A 15,781-nucleotide genomic window follows, 5' to 3' on the forward strand; every position below is an offset into this window, starting at 1 on the left:
TAAAGATAATATTTTATTTTTAAAAAGTTGAATAATTTTAAATGCATTTTTAATGGAGGTAAATTAAAACTTTAATTACTATTGTCATTAAAAAGTTATTACAAATTTTAAGATATTATAAGCTGTGGAGAGGTTAAAAATATTCGTTGGAAATTTGAGGAACTGGTTTCTACGTGGAAGAGTAGAGTATAGCTGTTGATTATTATTTATGATTTAATTGATAATATTTTTACGTCATTAATCTATATATATATATATAGATTAATGACGTAAAAATATTATCAATTAAATCATAAATAATAATCAACAGCTATACTCTACTCTTCCACGTAGAAACCAGTTCCTCAAATTTCCAACGAATATTTTTAACCTCTCCACAGCTTATAATATCTTAAAATTTGTAATAACTTTTTAATGACAATAGTAATTAAAGTTTTAATTTACCTCCATTAAAAATGCATTTGAATTATTCAACTTTTTAAAAATAAAATATTATCTTTAATTCACATTTTCTTTAATTTTCTTTAATTAAAAATTAAAGAAAATTTTAAAAATTTATTCATTTCATGAATAAAATAAAATTATTTATGATTTCATTGATAATATTTTTAGGCCATTAACTTTATTTAAAAGTTGTTATAATTTTTAGAACAATTTAAAAAAAAAGTTAGCAAAGGCTAGGATCAAACCTAGATTGCCCACGTTGCAAGTGAGTTTGCTACGGAACCAGCCATTTCGCTGCACTGCCATAGTGTAAAATCGACCAGTATATAGCTGCAATTAAAACTTTAGAGCCCTTTTCTTGGAATCTTCTGGCTAGTGTGCTTTACAATTCTTCCAAGTGGACACCCTTGAGGTGTACTACTAACCTGCGAAGTCTCATCCCGAACTGAATTTCCGGGACCGTAAGGTCTCCTTGTCAGACATTTCTGGCATTCTGAATAGTCACTGTTACATAAAGAATCTTTTAGAGGCTGAAGTAATATCATTCCTTTGGATAATTCCTGACATTCTCTTTCAAGATGACATTGCTCATCCAAATATATGGCACAGATTGTCAGGATTTCCAACATAAACAACAGATATCAGTTTTCTCTTGTAACATAAGTAATCTATGCAATAGATTTTGCAAAAAAGACTAATTTAATTTATAGATAAGATATATAATATGCATATAATAAATAAGTATATTAAATAATTTTAGGAGTATCCATTATTGTAATGGAAGTGGCTCTTTTATTGGAAGCAGGATGGGAAGATAAAGTGCACCAAGTCTGGGTTTGCATTATTCCCGAAAAAGAGGTAAGTGTAATTTGGATCATATTTGACAACATTTAAAGATTTCTTAATTCTATCAAAAATTTTCTTAGGCAATAAAGAGAATTAGGGAACGAGACGGTTTGTCGGAAGAGCAGGCTTTACAGAGAATAAATTCTCAAATGTCAAACAAGGAGAGGGTGGATAGAGCAAATGTGATATTTTGTAGTTTTTGGGAGCCAGAATATACTATATCACAGGTATTTAAGCATTTTGCATAAATATATTTTAAATAAAAGTGCATAAGCAAGCTAAAAAATTTATTTTCTAGGTAAATAAAGCATGGGACCAGTTACAAAAATTTTTGACTTCATAATGTAATTAAAGATAGTAATATATAGAATTTTTAAAGTTAATTATTGGGATTATATTCTGAAAGTCTACATTGTTTTTGGGATATATACATATTTGATGAAAAAATTGTGAGAATCAAATGTTTTGTATTTTTTTTTTTTTTTGTTTGTTTGTTTGTTTTGAGACTGGACAAATTACCAAAATGTGTATATTGAACTAATATATCATAAAATGGCAATTTAAAATATTTGTATATTTATAAGATGTTATTTATAGTTATGAAAGAAATAAAGTTATACTAATATATTTTCATATTTTTGTGTTGTCAACTAGAAAAGGGTTATTTGGATCTGTTTTCTTACTAACAAATAATTATGTTGTTTAGACAATGACATTAAAATTTCTTTAAAGGCCTACTTATAGAATTTCAAAGTAGTAAAGATTAAATTTCTATTTATACAAATATAGTTAAAATTTGCTGAGTTTAATGGTCTTTTTTTCTTTTAAGAATTCTGACTGAACAATACCAGTGCTACCTTAGAGATCTTTTCCATGATAACCTATTCAAAGAAAGCAAATTTTTTATGTAATTTCTGTCATGCTCTGCTTCCAAAAAATCCATATAAATCATGAACTCCTAAATTATTCCATCATGAATATTAAATTGAATAATATATAATGCACATCTTTTTAAATATTTATTTTCACAGTTGGGTTTTCTATGCATAAAGATGCAGGGAGTGGATGCATTTTCATCGGTCAGACTTAATGAAGATGTTATTTGTTATTAACTTCTTCTTTTTTTTTTGCCTTAGTCCAGCTTAACAGCGGGGTTGACACACCTGGGTTTTATTTTGAATCTCCATTTGGCCCGATCATGGGCCTGGTCTGGGTGTAGGTCCACAGCTTGCAGGTCATGGTGTAGTGTGTCCAACCAACGCTGTCTCAGGCAGCCCCTCAGGCGGTACCCAGGTACCTCCAAATTTAGGCCCATGTGGATGATGGAGTCAGCACGGAGCACATGGCCATAGAGGTGTAGGCACCACTTGCGCATCTCAGCTGATCTCAGCAACGCCATACCGGGCTCTGATGTCAACGCTGGGTACTCAAATAAGTCTGGTAAGGCCACTCATCCAATGCAACATTCTAGTTTCCATAGTATCAAGTCTGCTGTTGACAACGTTCGTAGTTGGCCTGCATCCGGCACCATACAGTGCGACAGGCCGGACAATGATTCGATAAATCTTTGACTTGAGTTGGTCCTTGATGCGTCGGTCGCACAGCACACTTGTTATTGAGCGCCACTTCAGTCAGGTGGCATTGACGCATGTGACTGCCTCATGGTACAAGTCACCATTGGCAGAGATCCAATATTTAAACTGCTCAGCACGGGGAAGGCTGATGCCATCGACAATGATTGTGCCTTGCTCAGTTGGGTCTGTCGTTAAGTACTCCGTCTTCCTCAGGTTCAGTTGGAGGCCATGTTGTGTAAGGCGACTACACCACATCTGGACAAGCTGTTACAGGTCGATCTTGTTAGTGGAGGCAAGGAGCACATCGTCAGCTTACAGTAATGTATACGGTACATGTCGCTGGATGTCACATGTGATGGCATCCATGACGATGATGAAGAGAAGTGGGGAGAGAGTGGAGTCCTGATGAACACCGATGGAGATGCGAAATGGTTTTGAGCTCCCAGTGATGCCATGGTTACGGCTTGTTGGATTGCAGTAGAGCAATTGCACCCAACTGATAAGTTCCTTATGAATGTGATGTTGGCGAAGAGCAGCCCAAATAAGCTCATGTGGCACATGGTCGAATGCCTTCTCAAGATCAAGAAAGGCAATGTGCAGCAGGATCCTCTTCTCATAATGCCTCTCATTGAGGAGTCAAGCAGCGAGGACATCATCTATCATGCCACATCCCTTGACGAAGCCTGCCTGGTTTACAGTGAGCTCAACAAGGTTGCAGATCCGGTGGTCTAAGACACGCTCAAACAACTTCATATTGTGCGAAAGAAGTCAGATCGGGTGGTAGTTTGAGCACTTGGCCGGACTGCCTTTCTGTTTCCAGACAGGCACTGTAATACTCTGTTGCCAGTTGGTGGACATCTTCTTCTCGATGATCAGGTTGAAGAAAGTGGAAAGCCAAATCGATGGCCTCCAACCTTTTGCCCTCCAAAGATCTGCAGCAATGTCATCTGGTCCACATGCCCTTCCAGGCTTCATCTTCATTAGTGCATTCTCAATCTCTTCTTCAGTAATTGGCTGCACAGGTCCAGCTGTGGCGGGCAGTTCCGTGATAGGTGGATGAGGGAACTCCTCGGAGGAAATCTTCTCGAAGTAACCCTGCCATCGCTCCAACATGGCTTGTCTGTTGATGATCAGCTTGCCACATTTGTTGTTGATGCAGTGAAATTTCTTGATGTCTTGCGTTTGCCGGTGATGGCTTTTTGCAAGGCGGCAGAGGAGATGCTCACCATCTTTCCCATCAAGCTGCTCATAGATTATCTTGTAGTGCACTGCTCGAGCTGCATCAATAGCTTTCTTAGCATCGTGGCTGGCATCTCGGTATATCTACCAGTTCTGCAGAGTCTTGTTGTTGAGGAAGGCATGGTAGAGCTTTTCCTTTGCACAGACTTCTGATTTGACATCATCTGTCCAGAGCCAATTTTCATGCTTCACAAAGCGCCAGCCTGGGATGGTACGGCTGAGTATCAATTGGGCAGCCCCTTGGATAGACCGCCATGTCTCCACAACAGTTGTCATTTTTGTTACTGTATTTGTTAACAAATAATGTTATTAACAAATCAAATGTTATTTGTTATTAACATTTACAATATTTTTATAAAACTCATCACTACTATCAAAATAAAGCTCTTTGCCATTTGATGATAATTAAAAATATAAAACGTTATAAGTAAAGGTTTCTTCTTCCAATAGTGAGACTAGTGGTATTTATCACATCTTTCTTAATTATCTTCAATTAACAGAGACAGAGATTAAAACAGTTCACTTTATTTAGTCTAACAATGCATTTTGGATTGGTAATTTTCCAATCCCTCTTTGGGCTTGCAGCTTCAGTGTCTAAGGTTGTTGTCTACAACATAATGAACAAAACATTAGTTCGTGTTAATATATTTTTTTTTTTATCCACAATGATGGATATAGTGCACAATTTGTACAGTACATATCCTAATGGTGCAGTTTCTACATTTCTACATATTCTTTTTCACTTACTGGCCTGTTTTCTTTGTCTATTTTTGATGGACAAATACAACACTTCTTCCATTTCCCATAATTATTAGCTCATTATCTTTTAGAAGGATTTTAACTTCACCAATGTGGTTTATAACATTAGGGTTTCTCGTTTTCCGGTCCTTTTCTTGTCCCGGTATTTCGAGAAAAACTGATGTTTCCCAGGATATAATTATTTTTAAGATATAAAATAAATCTCAAAATCGAATATAATTCTTCTTAATTTTTGAATTGAGTTGAAAATTTAAAGGAAAAAAAATGAACTTAGATTAAACTTCTAACTTAGAAGGTAATTTTCATTGTTTAAATCAGTGTTTTTCAACCTGTGGGTCGCGACCCCCAGGGGGGTCACAAAGCCTTACACTGGGTCGCGGGTAAAAGAAAAAGACAAGTGTTTGTAGGTCTACACTACAATAAAAAAACTACAATCTCAGTGAGAAGGCTGTGACTGTTTATTTTACAATACAATTGGTTTATTGATCGATATTTAGGTCTCTACAGAAAGAAACTTAAATACGTAGTTTTTAAAATCACTGACATAGTTTTAATATGGCCCTGGGGGTTCGCCAGAATTTTTTAACTTGTAAAGGGGTCGCTTATTGAAGAAGGTTGAAAAACACTGGTTTAAATAAAACAAATATTCTAGGTAGCTCTTATGGCGGCACTTTCGAAATCTTGACACCACGCGTGCTTTGAAAGTTAATCTAGTGTCACTGCCTTTAGTTTACAAATTTTCTAACCTCATTTCAGTTCTAGATTAATTTCCTAACATTTTATAACTCTGTTAAGAGTAATTTAATTATTCAGGTTCAAAAAGTATATATTATGTGAATAATTTTTGAAGTTTACATCTGATATTTTGTCGTTTATTGTAATGGTGGAGTTTGCAAAACATCAACAATTTTCTTGGCATTTTTTAGTATGGGAATATTCTGAATTTAATTTTGACAAAAGAATTTCATCAGTTGGTTTGTTCGTCATAAAGTTTGGTAGATGCAGATTGTTCGAAATGTGATGGTCGTCGTAAATTAAATTATCGAAAGGATCGCGATTCTGTTTCTTTTAGATGTCATAAATGAAAGATGAAGAGTTCATCATTTGAAGTAATTTTTAAACGTAAATCTTGGAAAATTTCTCGGAGAAGTACTTTTTCGTTTATTTGGCATCTAATTTGCATAGAACGTACTGTTTGGCTATGGGCTTGAGTAGTCGAACAATTATTGACTGGGCGAATTTCATACGACACATTATGATTGTTTCATCGTCTAATTTTACCGGAATGAAAACTGGATGGACCTCGAAAGATTTTCGAAATCGACGAGATTGTTGAGCAAAAGGAAAAAAGTAAAACGGTTCGACCAGTTTGTTCAGCATACGAGTAAGTTTTATCCAGGAGTGGGACGTGTTTTAGTTCGGAAAGAACCAGATATTGTACTTCCAGCCCTAAAAGTAAGTATCAATAAATCCGAAAATCGTAACAGGAAGAATGTAGATGTGTGTTAAAGATGCGGAAAAAGTTTCTACTATGGAAAAGGATGAAGTTACGAAAGAATCATCTGAACCATGTTTTTTATCGAATAAATCGGAGAAAAGGAATTATCAATAGAAATATGTCAACGGTGAGTGAAAGATTTTTTTCTTTAAATGTCGGTGTAGTAATCTTGTTTGTGGACGTCGCGTTCACAAACAAGATGGCGACCGAAAGTGCCGCCATAGGGACTACCTAAGTGAAATTTTACCAATCCGGTTTATGAAGGAAAACTTCATCCTTGCATACTTCATACTCGTTTTTATCCTTGCCCAATTTGCGCAACCGTCGGGTAAAATGCGGGAGTCGGAAAAAATGTGTCGACTCTGACCCTCGCATTTTAAATTTACTTTAATTTTTTTATTTAAATGAAAGAAAATTTGGTTAAAGTCTAGATGCGTGTACCGTCATGGCGGCACTTCCTGTTTTCCGATTGCTAGCCTCGACCCCGGCGCGGTATGGAGAAGAGCGCTGTCGCGTGACGACGCGAGCGCCTGCGCGTTCTGCTAGTGCGGTTGGTTCGAAAATTTTCGACGGGTTGGTTTTTTTTGCGTTGCGTTCGACTTTTTCGCAGAGATGGAGGATTTCGGCAATTTGACGTCGAGGGATTTCTTTCGTCGTTTGGAATCTGAATGTCCCGAGTTGAGTATCGACGGTAGGATACCACCATCCGATATAAAATTCGCGATTAAGATGGTTTGTCGTCTGGCACCTCATTTGCATAGACGGCTCGTTGAAGTCGTCGTGTTTGGCCGTCGCGGCGAGTCGTACTACCGGTGTCTACTGGGCTAATTTCGTTCGGCACGCGATGATGGTCTCTCTTTTCAATTTGACGAGTTTGAAAATTGGCGGCCTCGGAAAGACCGTGGAGGAAATAGACGAGACGGTCATAAGCGAGCGTGGTAAATAGGAAAGAGGGAGGAAGCCGAAAGGGACTACTAAGTGGGCGGTCGGCGGAATCTGCAGAGAAGACAAGAACTGCGTTTTTTTGTGTTTTGTAAACGATTGCTCCGAAGCCAGTCTAAATTGGGTCGTTAGCGAGTTCGTCCGGTCCGGATCTACGATTCATACCGACCAATGGAAGGAATATAACCACATCGGCGAATTAGAAGGAATGGAGACAAAACACGCGACCGTAAATCATTCCGAACATTTTGTGAATCCGCTCGACGGCGTACATACGCAGAGCATCGAAAGATTACGGGGGATTCTCAAGAACAGGAAAAATTGCCCATTCGCTACACGGAGGAACACGGACGAAGGTGAGTAAAAGATGCTTTTTTGTCATTTTTTACATTTTTGTTTAAAAAATCGTTTAGAGCGATTTTTTTCGATCTCGCGTTTGTTTTCCCCCTTTATCGCGAAGCCGCGATAAAGGGGGCAACGGCGGTATAAAGGCCGCGATAACGGGATAAAGATTCGCAATACCGTAAGTCTAATACAGCACTAATTTTATACATTTCTTGTGAAAGAAACATTTATTCAACGGCCATAAAAATTATTTCTATTAGTGATGTATCCAAAGTTCAACGAATTTTTCGCAGAAAAAGCGCCCGCCGTTTGGTGCGCTGCTCCGCAACGAAAACAAGCTTAAGCAATAGTGTCGTCGAACGGTGCACACTCGGTAAGTAATCCTACAATTTTTTGTTTATAGCATAGTTTATACGGATTATTCCCAAAAAATTATACGTGTTTTGGAAATGTTGAGTCGAATTACTCTAGAATCGATTAATTTTATGGAAGAAAACCTTTCAAACAGCCGTAGTCCGCAAACTGCACACGTGCCGAGCTGTGATTGGCTCATGTATTTAAGGATTCCTACAACGCGAAATTCTTATAAAGTGGAACGTATCTACCGGGTTATAGGTGGGTCGAGTGTACTAATAATGTATTTTTTCATATTTTTCGGTTATCCGATCAACCCGTCCCCAATTGAGTCGGATAATCGATGCTCTACTGTAGCGAGATCGCACACTTTTTAGTTGGACTAACTCTTCTGAAAGGGTGAAATTGAAGTGTAAACGCTGTCGAATATATGTAGATGTAGAATTTTATCGCCCTTTTTCTCCTCTTATTAAATATTTGTTAAAAATTAATTTTTTATACAAATAAATATTAATGTAAGTTAAATAGTAAAAATACTAATTATAAAAGTATTTGGGTAAACGCCCCAGGCTCATTTCAGAGTTCAGAGTAGGGTACCCCTCTATGAGAGCCTTTCCATAAAATGATTTGGTATTTAATTTTGCCTGAGTGCGGAGTCGGAGTTGGCCGACTAAAATTATCAGGAGTTGGAGTAATATTTATATTAATAGAAATATAAATATTAACGACATTTTACGGATAAATAATGATCAAAACCAGATTAAAATAGTATAGTATTTATAAGCAGACCTTTAAAAAAGACAAAAGAAATAACTGAGTTAATAACGAGAGAATTTCATATATTAAAAGAATTTCGAATGTATACAGCTGACTCTCCCTATGTGTCATTCAAACTTCGGACAACGCGCAATCGAAGCGCTCGAAGTGGCAGAAATATTTATTAAACCAGAATAGTAGTATTATAGCTTTATAGCTATTGACAGTGCAAGGAAGAATATATCGTTGGCGCACAAGAATAGTGACACAACTCAAAAATAGTTCTTCCAGAACATCCATTTAATATTTCATGGTGGACTCAGGATATATTCTTCCAATTAGAAAGTTCAGACTATGTACGAAAAATTTTTTAAAATTTTTGAGTCTATCTAATCCATTAACACAACCACAGAAGTACCCGTAACATTGTTGAAGAAAAACTTCAATAAAAACAAATAATGAATAGGTAAAAAAACTCACAATATTAAAAATGATCAAAACGTCAGCCTTTTATTTGAGGTTCTGACGTCTTTTACATTAAAAACAACAGGTCTTCTCACACTACCATCAAGTAGTTATCCAATTTTATCAGGTTCAAGCCCCCTGGTGGTTGATACGAGTCATCCTTACATTTGCATATAGACAATTTCATGGTGGACTCAGGATATATTCTTCCAATTAGAAATTAACCTGATAAAATTGAACCTGATAAAATTGGATAACTACTTGATGGTAGTGTGAGAAGACCTGTTGTTTTTAATGTAAAAGACGTCAGAACCTCAAATAAAAGGCTGACGTTTTGATCATTTTTAATATTGTGAGTTTTTTTACCTATTCATTATTTGTTTTTATTGAAGTTTTTCTTCAACAATGTTACGGGTACTTCTGTGGTTGTGTTAATGGATTAGATAGACTCAAAAATTTAAAAAATTTTTCGTACATAGTCTGAACTTTCTAATTGGATCCATTTAATAGTTTCCTTTATTTCTGCACAGCTTTGTCATGATCTTGGATTTTTAAAATTTTCAACCTTTTTTGGAAATAAAAAATCGTTGCTTATTTATTTCATTGTGGCGCACTCAGGATTTAATTTTGGGGGAAGCCGAGAAACTCCCATCTTATGTGATCGCTAATTCATTAGTAGTATAGAAATAGAAAACACGACACAATATAAGTAAAAAATGAATTTTAATTAGGAAGAGATTTTTGGAAAATTTTCCAGTGTTTTTCCTTTTTCTTTGGAAGGTAGTGTTGCCACCTTTTCAAAATCGCTGACCCGGACAGCAGGTCAGGTTTGTTCGAACAGAAGTTCCTGACGCACGGACAGTGTCATTTTACAATGCGAAGAATAACGTGCATGGCGGTTCTAAATCAGTTACAGTGTACAGATAATTTAGCTCTATTTGAGACGTGTACGGTCGTACATAAATATAAAAAAAAGGTCGACAGGTTGCGCGCCACACGTCGGCGTAAACAGCCTAGACTAACATAGCAGAATTGCAGATGAGTTTCAGTGAGTGTTCGCTGTTAAAATAGTGTAAATTTGTAAAAATATTTGTAAGAACTTTGTTTCATCGTAATTTCACAATTTCTACGAAATTCCCGGACAAAATTAATAGTTCACCCGGACAGTGAGTCAATTCCCGGAATGTCCGGGTAAAAACGGGTGGTAACACTATTGGAAAGTGATAAGGCCCCTCTCTGGATGTACCACTAATTTGACTAAACTTTTGAATCGCATAATTTATATTTATTCGTATAAATATTATAAATTAGTCTGAATACGTCGGTATCAATCGCAGGGCGGCAATCACTTGATTGAGATTTCTTCAATCTCAATCAAGTGATTGCCGCCCTGCGATGTTGAAGAAATCTTGCCGTCATTTTACCGGTGATGATTGCGCAGCGAGATTTGGCTGTATTCCTAACTCAGCGCTTTATAAAATACGGCGTTTAGGAACGCAGTGTTTTCAGTGTCTTTTTCACTTTATTTTTGATGAGTTTGGTTATATGTGTAACCGTGGCATCCAAGAAGTATGCGGAGGTAAGGTAACCTAAGAGGAAGGTTATAGTATCTATAAAAAAGAAACGTATCTCGATGCAGGCTTTATATATGTGGCGGATCTGGAGGCCATGTTTAAGATGCCGAAGTTTGCACCATTCTTGAAGAAAAAAAATAAAAGCAAAAAACATGGCTATAGGTGTAACAATATTGACCTCCAGGAGATCGTATGCTATTGAGATTGAAACTAGTTTGGATAAATAAGAAACAATTTGCTGGTGATATCTCCAAGAGGAAATCAAGCTGCTGCAAATAACCGTAAAAAACAGGACTTTACAACTCTTAGTGTACAGTAAATACAATATTTTCGCGAAACGACCGGCTAAGCCGATAAAAATGGGGGAGACCGCATTCTGGTTAAACTGCGACTAAAATATAAAATTAATCAGATCTAACAAAACTAGTTATTAATTAAACGTTAAAGAAAACATTATTCCCATTACAATAAAATAATTGTAATTTGACCGACTTTCTTTTTTAACTCTCCGCACTAAGAGGGCCTCCTTTTGCAAGCCCATTATGGGTTCGGCCAGGCCCACAATGGGGCTGTCGGGTGGTGAGGGACGGGGCCCGACATATCCGAACTGACCACCCCCGAAAAATTCCTGGGGCTTTTTCGACCCGTTCGGATTCGAGCCTGGTCCCCCAGAGCGGTAGACTGCCACCTTGACCGCTCGGCCATCCGGCCGCTCTATCCGGACCTTAAAAATAACACTTTCCTCTCAAATTTCACACGAAGCCGATGTTAATTGGTGTAAGCTGAGATAATTTACAGGGTTTCTTAAATTTAATGTCTGGATGGAATCGTCTGGACGTACGATTCCCGCGTCTTTTTCTCCTTTTCAAACGAGCAACCGTTGACGCCGTAGAAACCACCGCCAGTTTTGAAAACAGAATCGCTGATTGGCCGTTGATCATCGTAAGAACTGCGGACCTCCGAGAGCGCTGCGAAGCGCTGATTGATCAATCAGCGCTATCTTCAATCCGTATAAAAAGATTCGGCTGATTGCAGAGACAGAGTTTACATTAAACGACGTTTACACATTGGCTCTTACTTACTTCGCTATTACTCCCCTGTTTTAGGAGTCGTTCGGCCAATCGGATTATTTCTTCGTGACGTCAGAAATGGTCGAGTGAGTCTAGAAAATAGGTCAAATAACTTGTTTTTAATCGCTGTCTTTTAGACAGCGATTAGAAACAAGTTATTTGACCTATTTTCTAGACTCACTCGACAGCAGGTTTAGAGGGCTTTTCAATTCGAGTGGTAGCTTTGTTTGTGGAAAAGTTTAGATAAAAACAGACATCGTTTCTTTGATAAATGTTGTAAACGGTACGAATCGACAAAATTACTCATTAATTAATTAACTGCTCGGAACAAAAACAACAAAATGAAATACTTTAAATTTGTTTTAAATGTTCCAATTTCGATATTCAAATGGGTGAAGACTTAAAACTACAATTAAATCAGATGCATTTATTTACAATTTGAGTATCGTGTCGGTTATAAAACGTTAATGCATTTCGGGGTCGTTGTACTGTTAAACAAACGAGACAATTTTAATAATTACAGAAATCTGTTTATAGATATAAAAATGTAATATTAATAATAAAATATTTAAAATTATTCATTTCGACAGTAATAAGATGTCGAAATAATTCCTTAAAATTCTATTCCGAAGACGAATTTCGAATTCGGTATAAATTTTCTAAATATGGNTTTTTTTGTTCAATAATAAATGTGAATTCTTCTTCCTGGAAAAAATAAGACATTCCCTGAAAATAAGACCTAGCGCATTTTTCAGAGCAAAAATTAATATAAGACACTGTCTTATTTTCGGGGAAACACGGTAAGTACAGTACATCTCAGAAATACGCAAGGTGTCTTTTCGACGGACCTGTTCTGGATTAATTGACTATTTGGACTCTATTTTGTGTATGAAACCTACGTTGTAAATATCCTTTATGTAAGTTTTATCTGTTATTATAAACGTTTTGTGAACTGAACGTGTGATTTTGGAATTTGACTTTTAGTATATTTATTTTTGCGTCTTTGAATCAAATAACAATAAAATACACACGCAAAAAACACTTTCGGAATTCCACGATTATTTTACGATTTTAGAAAGAAGACAAAATGAAGAAATTAAACATAGCATTACATCAAAAACTACGATTATGACAGTTTCAGTTTTAGAATGAAAACTCCTCAGTTTTTACGTGACATAACTCGTTCGTTTTTTAATGCCCAGTCTAGAATGGATGTACAGTACTGTACAGTATAACTTCACTTAAACCAGCATGCCGGTTTTTACCGTACGAAAATATCTGATTTCATGGTTTCCCTGGATAGATAGACCAGTATGACAGTCATTCCGCGAAAATACGGTACAATTTTCATTTTATTATACATTATTTACTAGTGTTGCAACAAATAGTATATTCGGCCATGCTATTCGGCTTGATTAACGCACGTACGAAAATTGGCGCGCAAACCGCATTATGGCAAGGACCCTGCTCTCTATTCGCCCGCTGTCACTATGCTTCGCCAATCGCGTTAATTCTTGACAGTTGAAGCGGACAGACACGAGCGTCATGGCAGTATGTGATAAGTGATGATATCAAATTTGGATAACAATGAAATGACCTACACGTGTAAATAACGGAAAAATAACAGAGAAGGACCGCGAAGTGAAAATAAATATGAAATTGAGTTGATAACATAAACAAGTCGAGACAGCTTATTGGCGCGAAATTCGTGGCCATGAATGCCAAACAATTGTTGTCATAACTTCGGAAAGCTAAATGCTTGTAATGAAAGTCACTTAGCGTGCACGGGCGAAAACCTGGGGCCGTTCGAGCTACCAAGCTGTCTCGAATATGTGAAATCATAACTGACTTATACCGACGTCCTATTGTCTCTTTTCTCCGTTATCACCAGGCTATGAGTCACGTAATTGTAAAATGGGAAATCTACGAAAAATTGACGAATCGAAAGTATCGTGAGCGCGTATTATGATGTATGCATAGGCATACGTGGACTAGAGCGATAGAGGAAAGAGAAAGGGAAGAGCAAAGACGAGCGCTTAAAAAGGATAGGCAGGGTCAGACTCTCGCTGTCAGATGTGTGACGATTTTCGAACGAATAGGTGTGTATGTGTGCTGATCTTTGTAGTAATTATAAATTGTGAATACTTGTGACTAATGTTATGTTCTTTTTTATTTTGTGCATGTTATAAGTTATAAATAAATATAAACAAACAACACTAACCCGATAACATTAAATCTAAATACGAAAATGATTAACTGTTTTTGTTATGTCTTACTCCTGTTTTTAGGTATTCAGTATTCGGCCGAATACCGAATAGTAACCGAATATTCGTTACATCACTATTATTTACGTATTTTATTTATCATTTTCATGTTTTAATTTCTTATTTCGGGTATTTGGTATTTTTACCTTAAATTATGTGAATTTGCTGTTTAAGTTCATCGAAATTTATTGTTTAGTGTCGGGAACGGATTAATTCACTTTCCATTGTTTCTAATGGAGAAAATTGATTCGGGCTTCGAACTACCTCCTGGAACTAATTAAATTCAAAGTACGAGGTAGTACTGTCTTATAAAACTGTGCATTCTTTTACCTAGTTAACAGATGCGAGATGATCATTGCGGCGCAGGCGATATTCTGTTTGACAACATACTGTATTTCTTTTCGCATGGGACTCTTAAGTCCGTTTTTAGTCTCTAACCTACAATCTAATGTTATAATTTTTACTTTTTTTAACATTATTAGACAACAATGGGCGCATGACAGGCCAATTCTGTCTTAAATGAAGCCGTCGTGTCTGTTCAAAAAGTAAATTCTTAAAACTGAATGTTTATTTAGTAATTTGATCTTTCCATTTTATAATAATCTGTTTGGAACGAAAAGTTGGTTGTCACTGTCTGTCCTACGATTTTGCCAACTTGCCCTTCTTTATCAGTGAGAAAACGAGTCTCTTATCCCATGACGCGTTTTTAAGTCTACCGCAGCATAATATCACATTTATAAGAAACAAAAGCAATCTATTCTTCAAAAACATTTATATTCGTCATGTGTCTGCTAAAATTGACCAATTACGACCCAAGATGGCGTGTACGCAATACATCACGGGAGCGTGACGCGACCTTAATGTTTTTGGCAAGGTCTATAAACATAAGAACAGTAAACTACAATTTCTATCATTTAGCAGACATTTACGGTCACACAAACATTTGTAATAGGTTGATCTTTATAGATGAAATATGTGATAAAAATACTGTCAACAATTATATTTTTAAAAAGAAAAATTCACTAATTTTATTGAGCTGTTTGTACAAGGCAATATTTGTACCAATATACATACTTTAATGTAAACTGTACTATTCGTAAGGCAAACACGTTTAATGAAAAGCCAAATATTTGGCTCGAGCGTGGAATAATGAGAACCAAAATAAACTCGCTATCAAGATGGAGTCGCATCGAAGGCACCATCGTGTCATGTAAGTATGAACGAACGGCGGAAGGGTTACGACCGAAGCATACCCGATTTGATGGAGATAAAATCCACTTACATCTATTCGAGGACGATTATAAAATTTTACAACAATAGGGAGGGAAGAACTTATTTGGCAACGCGAAATTAAAACAACAGCTGTTGGTTACAAACTTAATAAATAAAATATGTATATTAGATTACATGTTTTGGCAAGTAGAATAAAAAATATCACAAGTATTTGAATTCGTGTTTAAAAGTATTAAGAATCTTTTGGAATTTATAAAAAATTCTTGTTAAAATTATTAGGTGGTTACTAATTCTGTAATTTATTCCGTAACACTCGTTAGATTAAAAACAAAACACGAAAATCGTTAACCCTGAGCCATTTTGTATCCGATTCCCTGATTAGAAAAAGAATTGCGCATTCTTTTTCTTTGATGATCTG

At 36.3% G+C, this 15,781-nt stretch overlaps 1 protein-coding gene across 1 annotated transcript in view; it reads left to right on the forward strand.

The window, feature by feature from the left end:
• The window catches only part of LOC111631592 (bifunctional coenzyme A synthase-like), a 16,140-nt gene extending 14,236 nt beyond the window's left edge, over positions 1 to 1,904 (forward strand). The window contains exons 5-7 of the mRNA XM_023375862.1: positions 1,205 to 1,302; positions 1,371 to 1,517; positions 1,589 to 1,904. Of these exons, the coding sequence (XP_023231630.1) occupies positions 1,205 to 1,302; positions 1,371 to 1,517; positions 1,589 to 1,633 (290 nt within the window). The 3' untranslated portion in view covers positions 1,634 to 1,904. The remainder of the gene's footprint in view (positions 1 to 1,204; positions 1,303 to 1,370; positions 1,518 to 1,588) is intronic.
• The last annotated feature ends 13,877 nt before the right edge of the window (positions 1,905 to 15,781 follow it).

The sequence above is a fragment of the Centruroides sculpturatus genome, unplaced genomic scaffold, assembly GCF_000671375.1.
Source record: "Centruroides sculpturatus isolate CEXI.00-Female unplaced genomic scaffold, Cexi_2.0 scaffold504, whole genome shotgun sequence".
In the NCBI taxonomy this organism is placed as follows: Eukaryota; Metazoa; Arthropoda; class Arachnida; order Scorpiones; family Buthidae; genus Centruroides; species Centruroides sculpturatus.